Source organism: Gymnoscopelus braueri, assembly GCF_963280865.1.
Source record: "Gymnoscopelus braueri genome assembly, chromosome: 20".
NCBI lineage: Eukaryota > Metazoa > Chordata > Actinopteri > Myctophiformes > Myctophidae > Gymnoscopelus > Gymnoscopelus braueri.
Window position 1 is genome coordinate 35,132,401 of NC_137622.1, and position 24,325 is coordinate 35,156,725.

The 24,325-nt window shown below is 42.0% G+C and overlaps 1 protein-coding gene across 2 annotated transcripts in view; it reads right to left on the bottom strand.

Annotated features, from left to right (window-relative positions):
- The window catches only part of enox2 (ecto-NOX disulfide-thiol exchanger 2), a 257,495-nt gene that overhangs the window by 43,741 nt on the left and 189,429 nt on the right, over positions 1 to 24,325 (bottom strand). For both annotated transcript variants that reach the window (XM_080416778.1, XM_080416779.1), the window contains 4 exons: positions 10,389 to 10,547; positions 5,794 to 6,000; positions 3,231 to 3,464; positions 1,433 to 1,645 (listed from right to left, as the gene is read on the bottom strand). In XM_080416778.1, the coding sequence (XP_080272904.1) occupies positions 1,433 to 1,645; positions 3,231 to 3,464; positions 5,794 to 6,000; positions 10,389 to 10,547 (813 nt within the window). The remainder of the gene's footprint in view (positions 1 to 1,432; positions 1,646 to 3,230; positions 3,465 to 5,793; positions 6,001 to 10,388; positions 10,548 to 24,325) is intronic.

The window sequence follows — 24,325 nt, forward strand, 5'->3', positions numbered from 1 at the left end:
AAGGTTAACAAGACAACATCCTTATGACTTCCACTCTCAATACAATATTGTTTGCCACACACGTCGATATCTAATGGCCAAACAGTGACTATCAAGAAAAAGCCCTAAAGACTTCCTCTCGTCTGTATGAACCGTACAGTGCTATAGTATAGCTTTTTGTGTTCATTATTTTCACACTGAGCAAGTGGTATGTCATTATTTTCCCCCTATTGTGTACAGCCTGACAATGCATCCAACTGTAGTTTAAAAAATGATTCCACATTCCTAACAGAGCAGTCTACATTAGAACACATCTTTGGCTTTGTGTTTGCCTTGTGTTCATATCGTAGGGTAATCTACGTGTATGAGTACTGGGTGTGACGGTGACATACCGTCATAGTAAACTCACACGGAGCCAGTATCCCAGCCTCCACAATAAACAGTGCATTATGTACATACAGTACAGTACTATAATCCATTCGAAGCCTCATTTCCAGCACAAACCTAATAATGGTCTGGTGCAAGTTGGTTCAACGTGTGAACCTCGTAAGAATCAGATTGGTCGGTACTGGAGACATGACCTCATTGTTTATAAATCACTATTTCCATTGCCTGAGGCAAATTCACCAGTAAGAACAAATACTACTTCACAAGAACAATGTTGGTGTAACTAAGAGAGATTCACTAAAAAAATAAATGTACTACATGCATGCATAGATGATCGACTTCCTGGTTTAACACAGAAAAGATGCCAGTGCTGCTTCGTGTTTTGTCGATACGAGTGGCTCTCCAGACACTGTGGAGATAATCTCACCGCACAGAGCTTTGATTTTTCATTTATTGGCCCAATTAATTTAGAGCATATGTGGCTAGTCGCTTGGCAAATGTGCAGAATATCCAAAGGTTGAAAGAGGTTATTTGGGATGGTGCTTTTTGGGCAATTAAACATTATTATGGTAATGACCAGCAAAGAGTTGGTGTCAGAGTTTAACACATTTTTTTTCTGGCCAAGAGCCAGATCCTCTGCTGCTGAAATGCTAAGAACTTTGAATATTACTCGCTCAATATTCGCTTATGGGAGAGCGCCCCCTGGCGCTCTCCCATAAGCGAATATTGAGCGAGTAATATGATTAAAGAACTGGCTCGAGATTAGCACTGGCACTGAACCAGCCCTTACACCATTGATACCTGGAACGCATATGTGTCACTTTAGATGTCTTTGGCTATTCAAAAATAGCAGATATACAAGCTCATAGCGCGGCACCGAGTGCCGCGCTACGAGCTTGTATATCTGCTATTTTTGAAAAATGTTGAAAAAAAATTTTGAAATTTTTTTTTCAAAAAACTGTTAGGATTTAGATTTTTTTTAAGAATCGCCTCAGGTCTTAAAGGGTTAAAAAATAGTGTGTGTGGTGTAGTTTAGTGGGAGTTTTCCCAAGTTGTATCCACTCACACTGAGCCAGTATCCCGGACAGGGCGGTCTTCAGCTTCTCTTTGGCTTCCTCCATCTCCTTCTCATGCTGAGTCTTCTCCCCCATCAGCCGGCGGATGTGGCTGTTGGAGGACTGGATCATGGAGTAGAAGTTGTTGGCGTTCCGCCGGTTCACCTCGCCTCTCTCCACCCAGGTCAACAGCACCCGCACCGCCTCGGGAAACGAGCCGTCATCTGACAGAAAAAACACACAAGACATAAGCCACCTAATAACAGCTGTATCGATAGTAAAGTTACTGTGTGCAGTTTGTTAATGAGTGAGCTGCTCTTTGTTGCTTCATTTGGCCAAATGGAAGCATTGATCATTATAAATGTTTCACAAATAACCCAAAAAGTGGCTCTGGAGCTTGAAAAGTTTATATTTGGATATCCCGTCCTCATTTTTCATGTTGCAGGTCCCTGCACTTTGATACTCAACCACAGTTTTGCTCTAGGACATAAAAATGTATCACTTTATACCGTACCGTATTTTAGGTGATACCTTTGAGTGTCATCTCATTAGAGCTAGAGGTCTTCAACAGGGGGTCCGGGACCCCAAGGGGGTCCTCAGAGTTACTATAGGGGGTACGCCAAAATCTTTGTGTGATAGGACTTTTTTTTTTTTTACATTAACCACTTCAACCCTAGCATCCCTTTTCTGAGGAGAACTTTAGCCAAAAATAGCAGATCTACAAGCGCACAACGCCTCGCAATGTGAGGCGTTGTGAGCTTGTAGATCTGCTATTTTTTGGCAAAGAGGTATAGGTGTAGAGGAGAAAACAAGCAGACAAAGTAAAAAAATAAAAAATAAGTTGAATCTGAAACACAATTTTATACAATATAGAGGGGGTCCCTGCTTCAACTCTCTCTCAGCTAGGGGGTCCTTGGCCTAAAAAACGTTGAAGACCCCTGCATTAGAGAAACACATTTATGCAGCCAGACGCTGAGTAAAGAATCTGTGAGAGAGGAGGAGGAGGAGGAGGAGGGTGCCAGAGAAAAGGAAGATGGATACCAGAGCAAGAGAAAGCACACAGCAGGAGACAGTAGGTGAGGAGAGGAGAGATGGAGAACTCCTGTTCGGCAGCCTTTCCCTTAAAGCCGCTTGACAAACGGCTTTGCTGAGCGTAAAGGAAAACAAGTACTGTTTGGAAAGTAGAAGTTGTTCATCATCACTGTTCTCCACGATGCCTGGGCTCTGTGCCTGCTGCCCTCCACAGGCACAGAAAACACACACGCACACACACACATACACACACACAGAGTGGGTAGCTTGTAGATCAGCGATTTCCGAAAATGTAGCTACTTTACTTAGATCAATCACTTCATTTCCTGTTTTCAAAATGCCTTTGCTTGATTAGCTCGAATCTAACTGTTCTGGCTTTTGATTCTTGTTTTATATAATTGATTGTATATATTTCTTTCATTTAATTTTTGTTTTTTAGATGACATGTGTAACAGATGTAGAATGGTCTGGGATGCTGTGAGGGCCCTCGTGTGTATGTTTTGTCGTTGATCGTTATGTGATCGTTTCTTGTCATCGTTTGTGCGGTGTGCCTGAGGACCCCCACACACACACACACACACACACACACACACACACACACACACACACACACACACACACACACACACACACACACACACACACACACACACACACACACACACACACACACACACACACACACACACACACACACACACACACGACAACCCTGATCTGGTTGCTAGATAATTTACTGAATATTGCGGGTTTGAATAACTGGTGACTGTACGGTACCTTTGATCTTGTCTCCCAGCTGGCTACATTCATGTTCAGAGTAGTGGATGATGGGTGGTGGGGAGGGCGGGCGGAAGCGGTCCTCCTCTATCTTGCGTCGGTGTCTCTCCTCTCTGGCCATCAGGCGCTGATAACACTCCCACTCATACAGGTCATCTCTGGCCTGAGCAAAGTCCACGTGGAGGCGACCCGAGTCCTTCTTGTCCGTGCTGGAGCCCAACCGGATGCGGTAGCCTGCAGGAGAGACAAGAAGAGGTTAACTCTTTGCCTGAAATGGACGCGTTAACGCGTCGAATCCTGCCAAGGCTTTCCCTGCCAAGGACGAGTTTGGACCAGTTTTCTTTTTCAGTGCCACTAGATGGCACTGTTACCTATCCTATGAATGATGCATTCACTGCCTGATGACGACAGAGACGGAAATGACGTCATTTGAAAAGAGAGCATGCAGAGGAGAGACAAGAAGAGGTTAAAGAGACCATGCAGAGTATTGGTTCACAAAGTGGGGGACCCAGCTAAATGATGGATAGTTAGGAACCAAATGAAACCCTTATGGGTCTGTAACTCTGAGTGTACAAATGTATACTCTCAGAGTTAAACTAACATTGATCTTACAATATAAATTGGAGTCCCAGAGATAGAAATGCCATTATATGGGGGTCCGTAGCCTCTAATGCATGTCAAACTGGGGGTCCTTGAAATTAAAATGGTTGAGAATCACTGCTAGTGGCGTAAAAAAATCTTCTCTTATGGGGGTCCCTGGCATATCTTTTCAAATGGGGGGCCGCGGGCTAATAAGTGTCAATTTGGGGGTCCTTGATATGAAAAAGTTTGAGAACCACTGATGTAGAGGAGAGACAAGAAGAGGTTAACAAAGACACAGTGCAGAAACATAGGAAGACGAATGAGCCATCAGTGACTTATGGGGATCAACATCAATTTCTATCACAAGCCGGCATCTTTGTTTTGACAGAAGACAGTTAAACACGCTTTTCTTTAGGGTTCAATTGATCTGCCCGTCTTCCCTGTGATTGTAGCTGTGTAACTTTAATACGTTCATTGCATGTCTATCCACGGGGAGGCTGAGAAATACTAATTATTACTCAAGTGGACATGACACTGGCGCCTCCCTCGTTATCTCCCTCCCTCCTAATCTCTCTCTCTCCCCCCCCTACTAATGGCTGTTTGTGGAGTTGAAGTGCAATCAAGCTAATTCAGTTAATTGATGGTTTAAATCCTCAGTGTCTGTGGAAGCTTCACTGTATGTTTGCTTTGCTCATAATGATGTCTCATAAAGATGTCTGAGATGCACGCACACACACACACACACACACACACGCACACGCACGCGCGTCAGAGGAGAAGGCATAGAATAGTACAGTAGGGTTCATTTCAGTACCGCCTGGAGTTTATGCTCGAGCTGTTCCCAGTCTGCTTCAATATTTCATAGAAGAGATCTCAGTCCGTTCGCCTGGGATGTACAGTGTGTGTGTGTGTGTGTGTGTGTGTGTGTGTGTGTGTGTGTGTGTGTGTGTGTGTGTGTGAGAGAGAGAGAGAGAGAGGGGGGGCGTCTATGGGGTTGGGGCTTGTGGAGTCGATATTGTTGATGGAGAAACTCTGTCATCTGGTTAATATAAGATGCATACTGTAGGTCCTGTGGCACTGTAGAGAAGAGACCAACCAAATCACAGGACGCACGCATGCACCAGCACACGTTAAATAAAGCAGAGGGTTATTATTGGAGCGACTGGTTTGTCGCTTCCTCTGTTGTCTGGGTCCCTGACTGGGAGTAGTGGGAGCCACAATGAAACTAAAACATAATTAGTGGCCTAATGGACCTGAGTAACAGCTGAAGCAATCTGCTCCTCTTTGAGGTTTAGATCAGCATCAAATCCCAGAGGAACAATGACATCCACACAGTCAAGATCAGTACAGTACTTTTACTTTTGGTACTTAGTATATTTTGATGCCAATACTTTTGTTCATTTTTAAGCAGGTGCATTTTGAATACCAGACTTTTAGTTTGTAACAGAGCGTTTCTACATTGTAGTATTGATACTTCTACTTAACCCATTTAGACCTGAGGCCGATTCTAAAAACGCCTTCTAAATCCTGACCTAGGTTTTCTGAAAAACTTCAAATATTTATTCAAAAATTACAACAAATTGTCAATATATATAGTGTCCATAGCAACAAGAACCCAAAAAGGGGTTCCCGTCCTGAAAGATATAGTTACAAATAGGGGTTCCCGCCCAAAATGGGTTAAGTAAAAAATGTTAGAACTTTTCCCACCACTGCATTTGAGTGCAAACCTAAGCTATAAACAAAACAAACACAGACTCAAACTTAACTAATAGCAACACAGCCGAATCAGAGTTGGTCACAACAAGGTGGCGACAAAGCCCAGTCTTTAAGGACTTTTCCAACAGGTATGAAGACCAGAGGGTTTGGACAGAGGAATTGAGCCTCCACCGCCGAAGCTAACAGTTCACCCTAATAACAATAGATGGAATTTTATCCCTCCAAAATGGAAGGTGTGGGTGAATATATATATATTATGTCTCACCGGACAGGAAGAGAGCCTTGTCCACGGTGAACTCCTCTGCGAAGCGGATGTGACAGAAGTTCTTCTTGCTCTTGCGGATGGCGAGGATTTCTCCACACTGTCCAAACACCTCCACGACCAGCTGTTCCGTGGCGTTCTCCGGCAGGCCGCCCACGAACACCGTCTTACAGCCTGGTGGGCGCTCTCTGAAACCCGGAGGTGGAAGGTCTGTCAAACACGGAGAGACACAGGACACATTGTTATGCATTGCACCTACAGTAGGAAGGAAGTAACGTAAAGTATACATGATGTGAACATGCACGGTACATCATTATCGTCGAGAGACGACAGATAGATAGACTGACTGAACGACCGACTGACCCTGCCCTGGGAAATAAGTATCCCAAGTCATTAAAAAGACTCCTGTATACTGTAGGTCTGTGTCGGTAATTAACCAGACTGACATACAGATCTGCGGTTGTACTTAAAATGACCTATAGGTCTGTGGTTGTAGTTAAAATGACCTGTATGTCAGTGGGTCTAGTTAAAATGAGCTATAGAGCTTGTAGTTACAGAGACTGACCCTATAGTGCTTGTAGTTAAAGAGACTGACCCAGGGATGCATTGATCGTGGGACGCGGTAACACGCCGTGTTAGCAGGAGCACGCGCATACATCGATTTTAAAACAACCCTTAATTCACACCTCAACAAAGTTTACAAAGGCTCCCGAACTGCCGGGTGTCACACCAGCATGAATGAACATATAGGAATGAGCCTAGATGCATATCAATTGTCCATTGTGTGACCTGTAGTGTAGGTGTTAAGCGACGTGCGCGTGACGCCTTTAATATAGCGTCCCACCACTAACAAAATCACCAAAACAACACTGGACTGACCCAATAGTGGTTGTAGTTAAACAGACTGACCCTAGGAGGTCTGTGGTTGTAGTAAAAACAGACTGACCCTAGGAGGTCTGTGGTTGTAGTAAAAACAGACTGACATGAGAGGTCTGTCCTCAGGACACCTTGCATTCCCATGGTACAGAGTTATGGGATGGAACGATAGTGGACACACAGAGTTATATGGGGTGGAACGATGTGGACACACAGAGTCCCCTGGCTGGGAGCCAGTCTGCAGAAATAGATGTGTCCCTGAGGACTGCCGTCTCTGTGGCCATTACACTGCTCTGCTACACAAACCCATCCGTCATCACCTAGACTGACTAAACACCTTTTTACAATCCCTGACCTGCTGGAACCAGGACGCTCCAACACCCTGTGAAGACTCCTACTGGGAATGCCAAGGGTCATAGTCACACAGTGCTGCAACACAACACCAGTGGTGTAAAGTAACTATGTACATTTACTCAAGTACTGTACTTAAGTACAATTTTGAGGTATTTGTACTTTACCTTGAGCATGTCCAATTTCCAGTACTTTTACTTCTACTCCACTACATCTCAGAGGCAAATATTGTACTTTTACTCCTCTACAATTATTTGAAAACTTTAGTTACCAGTTACTTTGCAGATATAAATGATTACATTATAAAACATAAGATTAACCACATCAGCCTTATTTTTACACCTAGGCTATTTGAAAAGAGCCGATCTACAAGCACACAACGCGTCGCATCGCGACGCGTTGTGTGCTTGTAGATCTGCTATTTTCAAACATTTTTTGTACTTTTACTTTTGGTACATTTTGATACCAATACTTTTGTACTTTTACTCAAGTAAATTTTTAATTCCAGACATTTACTTGCAACAGAGTACTTCTACATTGCAGTATTGATACTTTTACTTAGGTAAAACATTTGAGTACTTTTTCCACCACTGGTGCCAAGGGTCATAGTCACACAGTACTGCAACACAACACACTTCCAAGTGTAATCGCAGCATGGGACATAACACACAGAGAGCACTGCAACAACTAGGCCATGCACAATTTGTGTGCACGCACGCTGTGTGTGTGTGTGTGTGTGTGTGTGTGTGTGTAATGGTAAATGGTGCATTTATATAGCGCTTTTATCCAAAGCCCATTAGATAGATTGTGCATTACATTCACCCATTCACACACACATTCATACACCGACGGCGGAGGAAACCATGCAAGGCACCAACCTGCTCACCGGGAGCAATTAGGGGTTCAGTGTCTTGCTCAAGGACACTTCAACACTATAACTCTTCTGGGGGGAGCCTGGGATCGAACTAGAAACCTCTCGATTCCCATCCACCGCTCTACAGGCCACTCTACCCCTGAGCCACTGCCGCCCCTGTGTCTGTGTGTCTGTGTCTGTGTGTATGTGTGTGTGTGTGTGCGGGCGGGTGTGCGAATTTGCATGTGTGATAGTATCACACCCTCGGTGGGTTCTATTTCTTGATTCCCGTCTGAGTGTTTTTCTTGAAACTTCTCTCTAATATCTACCAATAATCTAATATTGCAAACAGACCACTAGGGGGCGAGCCCAACTCGCTTGCGATGGTTTTTGAAAGCCTTATGCCCAAAATAAAAAAAATTGTCACCAAGTGCACGATTTTGATGAATTCCCTCCCTGCTATAAGACAGACAGCCTTCAGAAGAAGTGGGGGCAGAAGCCAGACAAACACATGAGACAGAGAGCTTAATGCTCAGTTTGACCATCAAAGAGTACCAGGGTTCCCTGAGGTGAAGGACGTGAATCCTCAAACAAATCAACCAACAGAAGAGACAAATAAGACAAAGTAAATGAGACGGAAAGAAAAGTGGAAAGGGAGAGAGAGAGAGGGAGAGAGGTAGAGAAAGAGAGAGAGCGGGGACACACACAACCTGATTAAGATGAACACTGACATTTATTTAAAGGAGTATTTCACAAAAAGAATGACTTATTTTCTTTCAATTACACACCCCCAATTACACACCCCTAAGCCAAAAATGTGATAACCGGCGATCTCTCCGGTAGGAGATTCACAGAGTCTACTTTGTGTCTCCTACCGGATACATTAGTATATCTTTATTATTATCATCAAATTATTGGCTCAGGAATGCGACAAAAACAAAAAAATCTACATGAATTCAATGCTTCATGGGTCTGTAATTGGTAGAAAATAAGACATTTTTGGGGAGAGAGAGGCTGGGGGATGAGAAGATGTGAAAAGTTGGACTTGGAGATATAGTTTTATAGTATCAAGACTCTCTATTACTCTATTGAGTACAGTACTTGAGTGCATGTACTTAGTAACTTTCCACCACTGCAATTTATTTGCTTCTCAAACCTGGCAATGTTTTTAACTTTCCTCACCATTATCTAAAATCTTTAATCATAAATGATCTACCCCCCTGGAGGCACATCTACTTATTGCCTTATTATGATGTTCTTTTACCTGAAACCTCTTGCTGTGTCTCGGAGGCCAGCAGGATGCAAAGCCAGACTTTAGAGCTAAAACTGCTTATGTGCTTTTCTCCCTCATGAAAGTCAAGAAGGTCTTTGTGAGGCAGGGCACTGCGCCGCTTCACACAATTACACCAAAAGAGATTGCCGTCTGCCGCTGCCTTTTGGCCCCCACGGTGTAGAGATGGAGCAAGCACTTTTCTACCATTAGGGGGAAAAAAGCTTCCAGCCCTTTTTAAATGACCTGGGTATTAGTTTAAGATTAAATGTATAATATGTATTCCGCGTTTCGACTCGGCAGGCTACAGCTAAATGCTTGGCTACCTTGGTGACCGCAACCAGTGTATTTTCTGTTCTACAAAATGGTGTGGGTGGTAAAATAATAATAATAATAAAAGCCTTATACCCAGCAACCACTTGAAGCAGTGGATGAGGCTGTTTACCTACAGTACCTGCATTGTACTACGTATTGATTCAGTATCCGTTGTTAACATCAACAGCACATGTTGTGTGAGTGTTGGGGTCAACGATATTAACCTTTTAGTAAGTTCTCTGTCGCACCAGAAGCTCTATAAGTCTAAGCAGGATGAGACTGTATACTGTGCCCTGTTATTATGTCATGAGAAAAAAAACATTATTTTGTGTTTTTGTCATAATATACTGTACGGATAGGAGAACAACGTGGGTAACTAAAGAGAATGTGATAAAATCAGTCTGTTTTCCCTGTGCGTTTCAGCATCTGCTCGTCCATTCATTTAACACATTGGCTGCCAAAAACGTAGATCTGCGTTCTATTTAAAAAAACAACAACATTTGACCCAAAGACCAAGGAGATATGATTTTTCGAACATTTAGACTCCCATCCACTTCCTTGTTAACTTAAAACTTAAAAATTCTGTATCTCGGCTCCTGAGTACTTTTGTTTTTTCATTGAAAAATCTCTGGCAGTCTACTGCAAAAAAATCTGAAATAATTCTGTCAGGAAATGAGTTAAAAGCAGGGCTACAAAATGAAATCTTGCGCAATAGAATCGTAATTGTGCGTTTATCATAAGTAAGTAAGAGCAAGTAGCCTTGGTCACTGAGGGTCAAGTGTTGGCTCATGTGTTTAGCGAACAGCGCCATCTAGCGTAAAACCACTGAAAACACAACATCTCGTCAGTCAAGGCAGTGTGTGAGCCTTGGCAAAAAATATGAGGAGAAATCTCAGTCCTTGGCAGTCAGAAGAGTTGATGATGCAGACTTACTGGGGTTGGCGGGGAAGAGGGTGCACGTCGTGCAGTGGATGATCTCCTTGATCATTGGCACGTCCTGCGAGAGGGGCGGGCCCATCATGCCCAGGCCGGGCATCATGGGGTTCATGGGGGGGATGCCGGTCATCATGCCCAGGTTGTTGGGGTCGAAGTCTGGAAAGCGGCAGGAAAAAAAAAACGGTTCATGAGAATTCACAGTAGTGGATATAACTAGTTAACTTATACAGTTCACCCGTGTGGCATTTTACGTCGACACCAGTGACACACGACAAGCAACCTAGAAACAACAGAATACACAGCTTCTCATGAATAAAATCATCTGCCAAAATCATCTGCCAAACAGCATGCTTATTTAGACCGGGAAAGCATCTGTGTCATTCACTGTAACCACTTAAACCATTATTTTATACTTTGGTTTATACAAATCGTGAACATTTGTGCAAATCTTTGAATATAGGGGGTCCCTGAAACAGAATATTTTGAGATGGAGGTCCGCAGCCAAATACATATCATTTTGGGGGTCCTTGACATGAAAAGGTTTGAGCACCACTGATATAGAACATACGTTTTTTCAGAAAACTGTTAGGATTTAGAAGGTATTTGTAGAATCGGGGGCTTGTTAATGGGTTAACAAGCTTTAACTGACTGACTCTTACTTCCTCCTGCTGTTTGAAAGTTAACAATGCTGTGGAAGCCAGCAACAAGAAAACGTACACGATGCAGAGGTCTTTTATTGACAACCAGTCATTTAGACTGCAGCTGGAAGTGCACATATAATATACATAATTCTAGTAGATAGTGAAATAAATAGGGAAATAAATGGCTACCCAGGGTAGTAGCTGAGCAAGAGTGCTCATTTCCAGCAACGCTAGCTTAAATACAAATACATTGGACATAAAAAAGACAATATATTTGTTATACTAGTCATTAAGCTACTAATATAGACTGAAGTAATTAAAACCGGTCATGTTTGCATGTTTGGAATTGTAACAGCTGAAATCAATAATATGTCAGTATTCCGATATTAACCTGTGGGCCGCATTAAGTGAAGGTGGGGGCCGCATGTGGCCCCCGGGCCGCCAGTTGCCCATGTATGCTCTAACCTTTAGGCCACCGCTACCCTAAATGATACCCTCTTGTACCCATCTATAAGAGGGTCTGGATAATTGTGAAGTATAATATGGTCTAAGCTATGTGTCAAATGTTTGTGAGACGGAGTGGTAGTGATAAGAAAGACCCTGGTTGCCAGGGCGATGGAGGATTTCTCCCTGCCTGCTATATAAGATGAAGGACAGGGACACAGATTGGAGAGATAAGGAGGAGAGGAAACAAGTTGGATCTGAAGGGGAGCTGCAGTGAACCCTCCTGAATGCCAATCACTCTGCACAGAACAAGTTTGAGGACACCTCTGTGTGTGTGTGTGTGTGTGTGTGTGTGTGTGTGTGTGTGTGTGTGTGTGTGTGTGTGTGTGTGTGTGTGTGTGTGTGTGTGTGTGTGACAAAAGAAATAAGAACAAAAATTATGTAGATCTTGGGATCTTAGACTTCATGTGGCCAGCCTGTGATGTCAGTGATCTATGACATTGGTTCTCAAAGTGGGGGTCCTTGGGGGTGTTCCAGGGGGTCCCCAGCAAAATGTGTTAATATAGCATCACAATAATTTTAACCTTTTATACTTTGGCTATTCAAAAATAGAAGATATACAAGCTCATAGCACGGCACCGAGTGCAGCGCTATGAGCTTGTAGATCTGCTATTTTTCGAAAAAAAAATTAACATTTGCGCAAACCTTTGAACATATATATATTTTTAAGCAAACATTTGTAACTCAAATCTTTGCTACTGGGGGTGCCTGGAACAACCTATTTGAGATGGGGTTCGCGGCCAAATACATACCATTTTGGGGGTCCTTGACATGAAAAAGTTTGAGAACCACTGATCAATGACATCACTGTACCGCACTGTTGTGACGAAAAGAGAGCTGAGCCAGAAGGCTCTCGGTCTATCGAGCAATCTTCGTTCGTACTCTCACATATGGTCATGATATGAAGTGTGGGTCATGACCGAAAGAATAAGATTGCGGATACAAGCTGCCGAAATGGGTTTTCTCAGACGGGCAGTGGTGGGAAAAGTACTCAAATGTTTTACTCAAGTAAAAGTATCAAAACTGCAATGTAGAAGTACTCCGTTACAAGTAAAGGTCCGGAATTAAAAGTGAATAAAAAAAAATTACTTGAGTAAAAGTACAAAAGTATTGGTATCAAAATGTACTCAAAGTACCAAAAGTAAAAGTACAAAAATGTTTGAAAATAGCAGATCTACAAGCTCACAACGCGTCCCGATGCGACGCGTTGTTAGCTTGTAGATCGGCTATTTTCAAATAGCCTAGGTATAAAATAAGGCTAAAGTGGTTAATGTATGTTTTATAATGTAATAATGTATATCTGCAAAGTAACTGGTAACTAAAGTTTTCAAATAATTGTAGTGGAGTAAAAGTACAATATTTGCCTCCGAGATGTTGTGGAGTAGAAGTAAAAGTACCGAAAATTGGAAATACTCAATAAAAGTAAAAATACCTCAAAATTGTACTTAAGTACAGTACTTAAGTAAATGTACTTAGTTACTTTACACCACTGCAGACGGGTGGCTGGCCACTCCCTTAGAGATAAGGTGAGAAGTTGAAGATGGATGGATGGATAAATTAGCTACTGTATGACATAACTACAAATTTGGAGATGAGGTCCCACTGGACTGGCTACCGGCAGCGGTAGAACACCCGCAAAGGGTCCGTGGATTACCTTTTTCGCCACATTGTATCCAAAAACTAACGGTAGTCCCCTAAACCTACAGATGTTTGAGGATTTTTCGGCACCCTAACTTTTTAGAACGGGGTTGAAAAAAACAGTTAAATCGCTTATTTAGTCAGCCTGTGGCCATGTTTCCCATTCAACCCGGAAGAACCCCCTTACGTCAGGTGTCAGTACTGCTCCCGGTTCGGCTACAATGGGAAAACATGGCCACAGGCTGACTAAATAAGCGATTTAAGCGGTCGTTTCGGCCCGTTCTAAAAAGTCAGGGTGCCGAAAAATCCTCAAACATCTGTAGGTTTAGAGGAATACCTTTAGTTTTTGGATACGATGTGGCGAAAAATGAAAAAATAGGCTTCTAGCCTCCTTCAGAGCCACCCACCCTGTGAAAATAATATCCAGTCACACTGTATTCTTCTTGGAAATTCACATTACAGTACGTCTCATACCGGGGCCTGTACTTTATTGTACCAGGGGGGAACATTTCAAACGTTTTCGAAGAGAAAAAAAAAGATCTGGTTACATCAGGGCATGGCTGGTGCAATTTCACTGCAGCACTGTTCATATTCACCCTGATGAGTCAGTCTGTGTGTGTCTGTGTGTGTGTGTGTGTGTGTGTGTGTGTGTGTGTGTGTGTGTGTGTGTGTGTGTGTGTGTGTGTGTGTGTGTGTGTGTGTGTGTGTGTGTGTGTGTGTGTGCGCGCGTGTGCACGTACTCTATGTGTATGTGACCTGCATGAATGCGTGACATACAGTGCATAATACGGTATATATTATGTGTGTGTACTCATGCATATGTGTTTATCCTCTTCCATTAAGAGCTGGAAGCATGTACGTAGCAGAGCTTACGATTATTGACTTATTCACAAGGACGCTCGTCTCTACTTTCAACAGCGGAGCCTCAGTGGAAGAAGCCATGCATGCCTCACGTGCACATTGATGTTTCTATATTATTTATGATACTTTGGTGTTGAAATTAAAGATCTGCTGCATGTAAATACACACCCTGCTTAGAATACTGGGGATTAATTTGCACCCAGATTATTAGGAACCAGCAGTGGTGTAAAGTAACTAAGTACATTTACTCAAGCACTGTACTTTTGAGGTACTTTTACTTTACTGGAGTATTTCCAATTGTCTATACTTTTACTCCACTACATCTCAGAGGCAAATATTGTACTTTTACTCCACAACAATTATTTGAAAACTTTAGTTACTAGTTACTTAGCAGATATAAATGATTACTTTATAAAACATACATTAACCACTTCAGCCCTATTTTATACCTAGGCTATTTGAAAATAGCCGATCTACAAGCTCACAACGCGTCGCATCGCGACGCGTTGTGAGCTTGTAGATCTGCTATTTTCAAACATTTTAGTACTGTTAGGTACTTTGTACTTTTACTCAAGTGAATTTTGAATTCCACACTTTTACTTGCAACAGAGTACTTTTACATTGCAGTTTTGATACTTTTACTTAAGTAAAATATTTGAGTACTTTTTCCACCACTGGGAACCAGAATATCATAAGCTTTCATTGTGAACAGAACTGTAACCACTTATGCCCTAAACATAGTGTGTCACAACGCGACACCACGTGAGCTTATAGAGATGTTATTTCTTTTTGGAAAGTTTTGAGAGTTCTTTGCCTAAAACACCAGGTTGAAAGAGGTTAATTGGAAGCAGCTCTAGGAGCCAGGAGGCTGCGTGCAAGTAAACAAAAGTTTGGGTATTAATCCATTAACACCGGGAACGCAGCTGTGTCATTTTGAGATTTCTTTGGCTATTCAAAAAATAGCAGATCTACAAGCCCATAGCGCAGCACTGAGTGCTGAGCTATGAGCTTGTAGATCTGCTATTTTTTTTAAAAATCGTGAAAATTTGTGCAAATCATTGAATATATATTATTTTTAAAGCGAACATTTGTAACTCAAATCTTTGCTTCTGGGGGGGGGGGTCCCTGGAACAACATATTTTGAGATGGGGGGTCCGCGGCCAAATACATATCATTTTAGGCGTCCTTGACATGAAAAAAAAAGAACCACTGATTATATTACAGCAACACACATTTAAAAAAAACAACTGTTAGGATTTAGAAGACATTTGTAGAATCCCCCAGAAGCAAAGATTTGAGTTACAAAATGTTCGCTTTAAAAAAAGTATATATATTCAAAGATTTGCACAAATTTTCAGGATTTTTCAAAAATAGCAGATCTACAAGCTCATAGCGCGGCACTCGGTGCCGCGCTATGAGCTTGTATATCTGCTATTTTTGAATAGCCCAAAGACATCTAAAAATGACACACAGATGCGTCCCCGGTCTTAAAGGGTTAAGAGAAGTAAACAGAGCTGTCTTCAGTCAGAGGTGAGAAGAATCTCCACAGAGACACAGAGAGAGAGTGAGAGATCATGAAGGACCTCGCTTCAGAGAAAACACATCAGAAGTGAAGCTTCCGTAGGTTTCTGTCCACCCACACAACACAACACAACACAACACAACACAACACACCCCTGACCCGTCTCTCCTTTGTTGTGGCCCGTCTGTGAGCCTTCATCTCTACTCTCTCCTCTTCCTCCTCCTCCAGAAAACAAATAGGCGCACGACACCTTGTTTTAAAACGCTTCCTCCTTTACTTGCAGTGCTGTAGCAACTAGCAAGTGCTGTACTTTAAGTACAATTTTGAGTTATTTTTCACTTTACTGGAGTATTTCCAATTTTCAGTGCTTTTACTTCTACTCCACTACATTTCAGAGGAATATATATATATATATATATTTTTTACTCGAATACAATTATTAACTTTAGTTACTAGTTACTTTGTAGATGTTGATTATTATTACAAAACACACTAACCACTTCAGCCCTATATATATATTTCGGCCATTTGAAAATAGCCGATCTACAAGCTCAAAATGCGTCGCATCGTAACGCGTTGTGAGCTTGTAGATCGTCTATTTTCAAATTTCTTTTTTATACATTTTTAACTAGTAAAATGGGACATTCTGCACTATGAGTGCTTTGAGTACATTTCGATACCAATACTTTTGTACTTTTACTCAAGTACATTTTGAATTCCGGACTTTTACTTGAAACTGAGTATTTCTACATTGTATTATTGATACTTTTACTTAAATAAAGAATGTTAGTACTTTTACCACCAATGCAAACTAGTATATCATCTCACGAGCATTTTGTCTCTCTCTCAAGATTCCTCTCCTCTACTTCACCGTCCAATCTGTTTCTTTGAGCTTTGTTCAAGGCAATTACATCTGGAGTTGCCCATCAATCAAAGGCAGGCACGAGCACACAAAGATGCCAGAGCACCTGTCCAATTGCCTTCATAGGAGGAAAAAAACCCTTTTTTTTATGTCTGCATCATTTATCACATTTATTTATTTCTTGCCAAACCAAACTGCAACTCTCTGCCATTGGTTTCGTCTACTGCAAGTCACTAGTTCCCAAAGCAGGGTTCTGATGAAGCAAATTTATATTATAATATCATATTGCTTAGCATTATTATTAGTTTGTGTTGCTAAGTTTGAGTATGAGAGCTGAGAACCAGAACCTCTTTGCTGATAAGGTCGGAATAGGGAGTTCAGGTCGGCAGGTCACAGCTGCCAGTAAGTCAGAGGCCCCTTTGTTTTATGGCCATGCAGATGAGATATGTTTTAGCACTAACAAGCTCAGGAGAAATGAATTATTGTTTTCTGTAGCCTATTATGAGCTGACCGTCAGAGAAGAGCAAGATCTTTGTGCCTTGCTGTGTGAATGTTACAGCGCTGTAATTTCTATTACTATTTGATATTGCATCTTGAGTCAAGGTTTATCTGATCTTTTGAGAGTTTCGAATTCCGCTAGACTTAACGACTGAAATACATAAATTGTAAGCTAGGATTTCCACATCAGTTCCCCGGCTAAATGAATGACAGTTGGGAACCAATTCAATGGACACTTGCAGGTCTGTAACTCTGAGAGTGTACAAATGGAACCAAATGCACCCTTACATTTCAGGTACGCTCTCTGTGGACTAATGCATACCAAACTGAGGGTCCTTGAAATTAAAACGTTTGAGAACCACTGGTCTGTGTGATATGCATATGCATACACCTTATGCCGAAGTAACCAAATGAGTGATAAGAAATCCAAAACGTTGATATTTATGAAATTGCTTATGTGCAAAAAAGGCACACATTAATGGATATAGTGCCCAGTCAAAGAGCCCTCTCCCTCTCCCGTCACTCAAATCAACATGTACCACTTTAACCTTTTATATGTTGGCTATTCAAAATATATGTTGGGTATTCAAAAATAGCAGATATACAAGCTTAAAACTTGTGCAAATCTTTGAATATATATTTTTTGAAAGCGAGCATTTGTAACTCAAATCTTTGCTTCTGGGGGGTCCCTGGAACAAAATATTTTGAGATGGGGGTCCGCGGCCAAATGCATATCATTTTGGGGGTCCTTGACATGAAAAAGTTTGAGAACCACTGCTCTAAATGCCCCCCCCCCGCCACCCCCCGCCTCCCCCAGCCGTGGATGGGGGGAGATGATGATGAGGCATGTAAAAAAAGAAAGAAAAGAAAGCAATTATCTTCTTCAGCTGCTTCTCCTTCTATTTCTATGTGGAGAAGAGAGGGAGAGGAGAAAAAAAACTATCATGCTTCCTTGTACAATCCCCCTTCTCTTTATCCGACATCTCCCTATACCTGGGTTTCAACTACAAATATCACTTTTTAACATTTCTATCCTATCATCCAATATATCTAGCTGCAGATAACGTGAGGAATCTCTTACTGTCAGAAAAGTCCCATTTCAGCAAGCCCCATTAATACTGCAGCACTTTCTGCCAGACATCTCTCTGAAAGCAAAGACACGTCACGCACACACGGACGCACGTGCGCGCACACACACAATCCCACGGTGTACGACTAGCTGGTGAGCAGTCAGCAGTAAGGAGCCTACAGTAGCGTGGGGACGGTGGGGAAATGCTTACAGCACAGGACTCACTGTCTGTCGCCTCATGTATTAGTTAATGTTGATCCATCCTGAGTTCATGTGTGAGTGAATGAGAAAAAAACTCCTTTCTACCTCGCTGGTCCAGATATCGTTTATGTCGGGCAGAAACCTCCCATCTCCACATTCTAAGTTTGTGTGGGTTTTTATTCGTAAATGAATGCCCTACTTGATCATACTACAGTGTCACACAAAAGATGAGATTAGATTAGATGTTTATTGTCACTGTTCCGTGGCCAAATACGTATCATTTTGGGGGTCCTTGAGATGAAAAAGTTTGAGAACCACTGATATATAGCAACAAGTAAAAAAAAAAAAACTGTTACGATTTAGAAGACATTTGTAGAATCCCCAGAAGCAAAGATTTGAGTTACAAATGTTTCACTTTAAAATAAATATATATTTTCAAAGATTTGCACAAATTTTCAAGATTTTTCAAAATAAAATAGCAGATCTACAACCTCAGGTGATCTACAACCTCAGATCTACAACCTCCCTAGCGCGGCACAGATGAGCTTGTATATCTGCTATTTTTAAATAGCCAAAGAAATCTTAAAATGACACAGATGCGTTTCTGTATTGAAAGCGTTAAAGGCCTGGAGAAAAGCATTAAGTGTGTTCATCTTGCCAGAATTGCTTGTTAGCATCTCACCTTCGTTCATCTGATAAGGAGCTTTTGTCTCAAGGCAAGAATCCAAAGACGAGAACTAAGAAACCAACGAGTCAATGCCATCATTAGTGAGATCAGAGACATCTTTCACCTTTAGAGAGCCAATTACAGAGAGGACTTTGTTGTTTTCCGAGGATGCCTTCAACTGCTTAGTATTTTTCTGTCAAAGCAAAAGTATTCTCCTTAGCTTTTCCAAGGACACACTTCACACAAGGTGAGAACACGCACAATACGACAGCTAGTTCAACGGATATTGATTTTAATTAGCTGTTCACTAATGAGATTGCCCCATTGAATGGGTAAAGCTTTGTGTTCGAGGCTTTTTTTCTTTGAGGTTCAAGGTTCAGGGCTGTGCTTTATTGTTACCTCTTGTGTGCAGATCGTAGCCTGACACTCAGCCTGAATTTTCATTTAGTTTCACTCCATTATTCAGTCTGAAAGCCCTCTCAATGCAGCGGAGTTCTGAGATGGGGGCGTGGCCAAAGTGGGACTCCACTATGAACCAACGCGATTGGTTCATACTGGATTGTCCCGATCCCGATTCGTCGTACAGATTTTCAACCGAGAAACACCCGCCTTCGAAAGCGTCACCAGACCCTGAATGCTAAGTAAAGGATTCAGGGGGTGGAGCCAGGCTATGCAGATCGTGCAAATCTCGAACATTTTGTGGAAATCTTTGAATAGACATCTTTTAAAGCGAACATTTGTGACTCAAGTCTTTGCTTCTGGGGGGTCCCTGGAACAAAATATTTGACAAATGTTCGCTTTAAAAATATATATATTAAAAGATTTGCACACATTTTCACAATACATTTTTTTTTTGCAGATCTACAAGCTCTTAGCGCGACACTCGGTTGCCGCATAATGAGCTTGTACATCTGCTATTTTTTAATAGCCAAAGAAATCTAAAATGACAGAGATGCATTCCCGGATATTGAATGGGTTAACTGCCATCGTATAATACTGTAGCTGCACCTGCCAGCGATTTTGAATGTTTTTATGAACCTTTGAAAAATCCTAGAATATCATTTTTCACAGCGATCCACCCGGTGATCGCCTCAAAACCAGCTCCATTTTGTTGTGATCATGTGATTTCTGGGTGTACTCTTCATCATCATCATCATAATCATTCACAGGCTGCGGAGGAGCGCCCTCTATCGTAAAAGCACTGAAAACACACGTGACGAGAATCTCGTCATTGGCGGTGTGAGCCTTGGAGAAAAATGAGGAGAAATCTCGTAATTGGCAGTCAACGAGTTAAACTGTAGAGGAATAAGAGGAATGCTGTAATGTTAACACGCACATCACCTACAGTACGTCTCCCTGAGTATATAATGGTGAAAGATGAGGATCTGACAGCGCTCGGCGAGTCGAGTGTCAAGAGATTATAAATGGGTTCCTGGGCGGTTTCTACTCCAGAGAGAACATAGAAGGAAGTGGTGTAAAGTAACTAAGTACATTTACTCAAGTACTGTACTTAAGTACACTTTTTGAGGTACCTTTACATTACTGGAGTATCTCCAATTTCCAATACTTTTTACTTCTACTCCACTGCATCTCAGAGGCAAATATTGTACTTTTACTCCACTACAATTATTTGAAAACTTGAGTTATTATGTACATTTTGATTATCATTACAAAACATACATTACCCATTTCGTCCCTTTGAAAATAGACGCTCTGGATACTTTTACTCAAGTAAAAAAATAATCCACCACTGATAGAGTGAAGGAAAGTAAAGACACAGCCAGTGCTCTGGAGTGGGGGGATTTCCCCTTGTCTCAGATGGTGAGATGTAGAAACCAGATGTTCTCTCTGGTTCCTGCTGCCGTCAAGTTTGTGACATATAGTGCAATTAACATGACCCATATTTGCCAGTGTCTCTGGTCAAATCATACAGGCCCTACTCTACTCAGTGTTCTCATTGGGCAACAGGCTGAAATGATCCCCGGGGAGCCATGTAATCGGGACATTTTGTAATCAGCGTCATTCTTCATTCAAAGGTCAATTGATTTGCTAACCTTCTGGATATTTTCCTGGCCTGGTAAAGGTCGTTGTCATATATCCAGTATCATTATGAACGCGTGTTCCTTTATTCAGTGCTTCTGTGACATGTTAACACCTGTGGTGTAAAGTAACAACAACAAAAAAAGGACATTTACTCAAGTACTGTACTTAAGCACAATGTTGAGGTATTTTTTTTACTTTACTGGAGTATTTTCAGTTTTAGCTACTTTTACTTCTACTCCACTACATCTCAAATAGGCAAATACTGTACTTTTACTCCACTACAATTATTTGACAGCTTTAGTTACTAGTTACTTTGCAGATTTATATCATTATTACAAAACACACATTAACCTATATACATTTCGGCCATTTGAAAATAGCAGATCTACAAGCTCACAATGTGTCACATTGTGAGCTTGTACATCTGCTATTTTTAAAAGATTTTAATACATTTCATTCTGCATAATGAGTACTTTTTGTACAGTGCATTTTGATACTTTTGTACTTTTATTCAACTACATTTTGAATTCTTGACTTTTACTTGTAATGTAGTATTTCTACATTGCAATATTAATACTTTTACTTAAGTAAAAAAAATGAAGTACTTTTTTCCACCACTGGTTAACATCATGTATAACCTTCATTCAGTCCATCTACAGACATGTCATCATCAGAGATGTAATGGAGGCTCTGGGCGAGGCTGTGGAGTTCCAGAGCCTCCATTCACACACAGTGGTCTGTTTATCCAGCTGTCTGTCTGGACGGGGCAGCTCTGACCCACATGGCTATGGGTGGGGGGGGGGGGGGGGGGGCTGCATTATACACATTCTAGGCGCAGGAGAGCTGAGCTCTTTGAGCGAAATGAACGAGGCTCAAACGGACACATGGGACTCATGAACACACACCGGACCGCTGGGCTCTATACTAGGCCCGGCCTTCCAAAGTTACAATGAAAGCTCGCCAACCCGGCCAGGAGGAGCCATTCTCTCCTATACGTTCATGTGCTTGCACTTGATTTGATTATCCCTGCTGTTCAGACATCCCAAAAATCAGCTCCCCGAGTCCCCAAACAGAACAGGAGGAACTACAATCTTACATCGTACCCTGAAAACCCCAACGTCTCGGAGGAGAACCTCATATCCTTTCCTCTCCTATACCTTTATGTGCTTACACCTGATACTGCAGAAACAAAATAACAGAAAAAAGGCTCTCCTGCTTAGCCAGCACTTCTGTTTTTAAAATAGCACATGGACATATTCATGAACATTTTACCGGTGACCTGCTTTTAATGTTGGCTAACCTGCGGCACTGCTCTAAAAGGCTCTGGACGAGATGATGATTGAAATTAGAAATAACCCCCTTGAGAATTGTAGCATCTCGTTTTCGAGGGGGTCCTAGACGAGAGAGAGTCATCTTTAATGTGTGTTCTATAAAAGAAATACACAGATTGTACCCTACAGGCCCCCCTCACCGGGAGAACGCAGCACCTCCCTCCGCCCTACTCCTTAAGTTTCGTTCAACACCACCCCCTGTTGACAGGGGCCACCCCGAGCACCCTGTTGACAGGGGCCACCCCCGAGCCCCTGTTGACAGGGGCCACCCAGAGCCCCTGTTGACAGGGGCCACCCCGAGCCCCTGTTGACAGGGGCCACCCCCGAGCCCCTGTTGACAGGGGCCACCCCAAGCCCCTGTTGACAGGGGCCACCCCAAGCCCCTGTTGACAGGGGCCACCCAGAGCCCCTGTTGACAGGGGCCACCCCAAGCCCCTGTTGACAGGGGCCACCCCCGAGCCCCTGTATGAGTACGACGTGCAGCGACAAAGATTGAAAACTTTACACTCTGCGGTTGTTGACAGGTACTTTACCCCTGCGCCTGCGCCACCCGAACGCCCTTATTTGCTAAACTATTTAAAGCCTATATACTAAGTTACAAAGGACCCCCTAGCGGAGCGAGAGATGAAGCAAATTGAAGAAATTGTGTTTCAGATTAAACCTTTTCATAGATGGATTCATAGACTTGTTTGACAGCACTAACATCATATGGGATTCATGTTAATGTGTCTTTTCAGACTTAAACCCTATTGTTTCCCTCTACACCAAACCTCTTTGCCAAAAATAGGTGATCTACAAGAGCTTGTAGATCTGCTATTTCTGGCTAAAGTTCTCCTCAGAATAGGGAAGCTATAATAATGGTTGATGTAAAAAAAACAAAACATATCACACAAAGATTTGGCGGCCCCCCCTGTAGTAACTCTGAGGACCCCCCTAGGTTGAAGACCCCTGCTCTACACTAAATATCTTTGCTGAAAATAGTGTTATTGTTCAGGCGTTCAGACCATGTGTGTAAAGGGATAGTTCACCCCAAAATGACTTTTTTTTACCATCAATTAGTCACCCCACGGACACTTGAATTCATGGATATTATTTTGTTTTTGTTGCATTCCTAAGCCAATCATTTGATGACAAAGAGTCTCCTTTGTGTCTCCTCCCGGAACCGCTGCCTACTGGTCCGATGGTCATCAAATTATTGGATTAGGAATGTGATTAGGAAAAATTCAAGTCTCCATGGGGTGACTAATCAATAGATAAAAAGTATTTTTTTGGGTGAACTATCCCTTTAAGTCCTTCGCTGTGTCTATTCTCTCCCCACCCCGTCTAGAAGGAGACAATGCTTCCCTAAAGTACCTTCATGCTTCGTGCTCGCACTCGAGAGCTTGCTCAAACAAAAAAAGAAAAAGGAGAAAAAAGGAAATACATTTAAAGAAGTGTTCCTGCTTACCTAGCACTTTTCTTTTAAAGGAAAGCACATACATATTCAATGAGCACTGGGACATTTCTTCCTCTTCATCTACTGTCTGCACTCCATTATGGTTGACCCCTGTGCCTGTTTCCTTAGCGGCTCGTTCTTAATGTTAGCAATAAAAGGGGTTTAACCCATTAAGACCGGGAAAGCATCTGTGTAATTTTTTGATTTCTTTGGCTATTCAAAAAATAGCAGATATACAAGCTCATAGCGCGGCACCGAGTGCCGCGCTGTGAGCTTGTAGATCTGCTATTTTTCTTTTTTCTTTGCTTCTGGGGATTCTACAAATGTCTTCTAAATGTCTATCCTAACAGTTTTCTGAAAAACTATTGTTGCTATATATCAGTGGTGCTCAAACCTTTTCATGTCAAGGACCACCCAAAAATGATATGTATTTGGCCGCCGACCCCCATCTCAAAATGTTTTGTTCCAGGGACCCCCCAGAAGCAAAGATTTGAGTTACAAATGTTCTCCTAAAAATATATACATTCAAAGATTTGCACACATTTTCAAGATTTTTCAAAAAATTGCAGATCTACAAGCTCATAGCGCGGCACTCGGTGCCGCGCTATGAGCTTGTATATCTGCTATTTTTTTATAGCCAAATAAATCTAAAAAAAATGTCT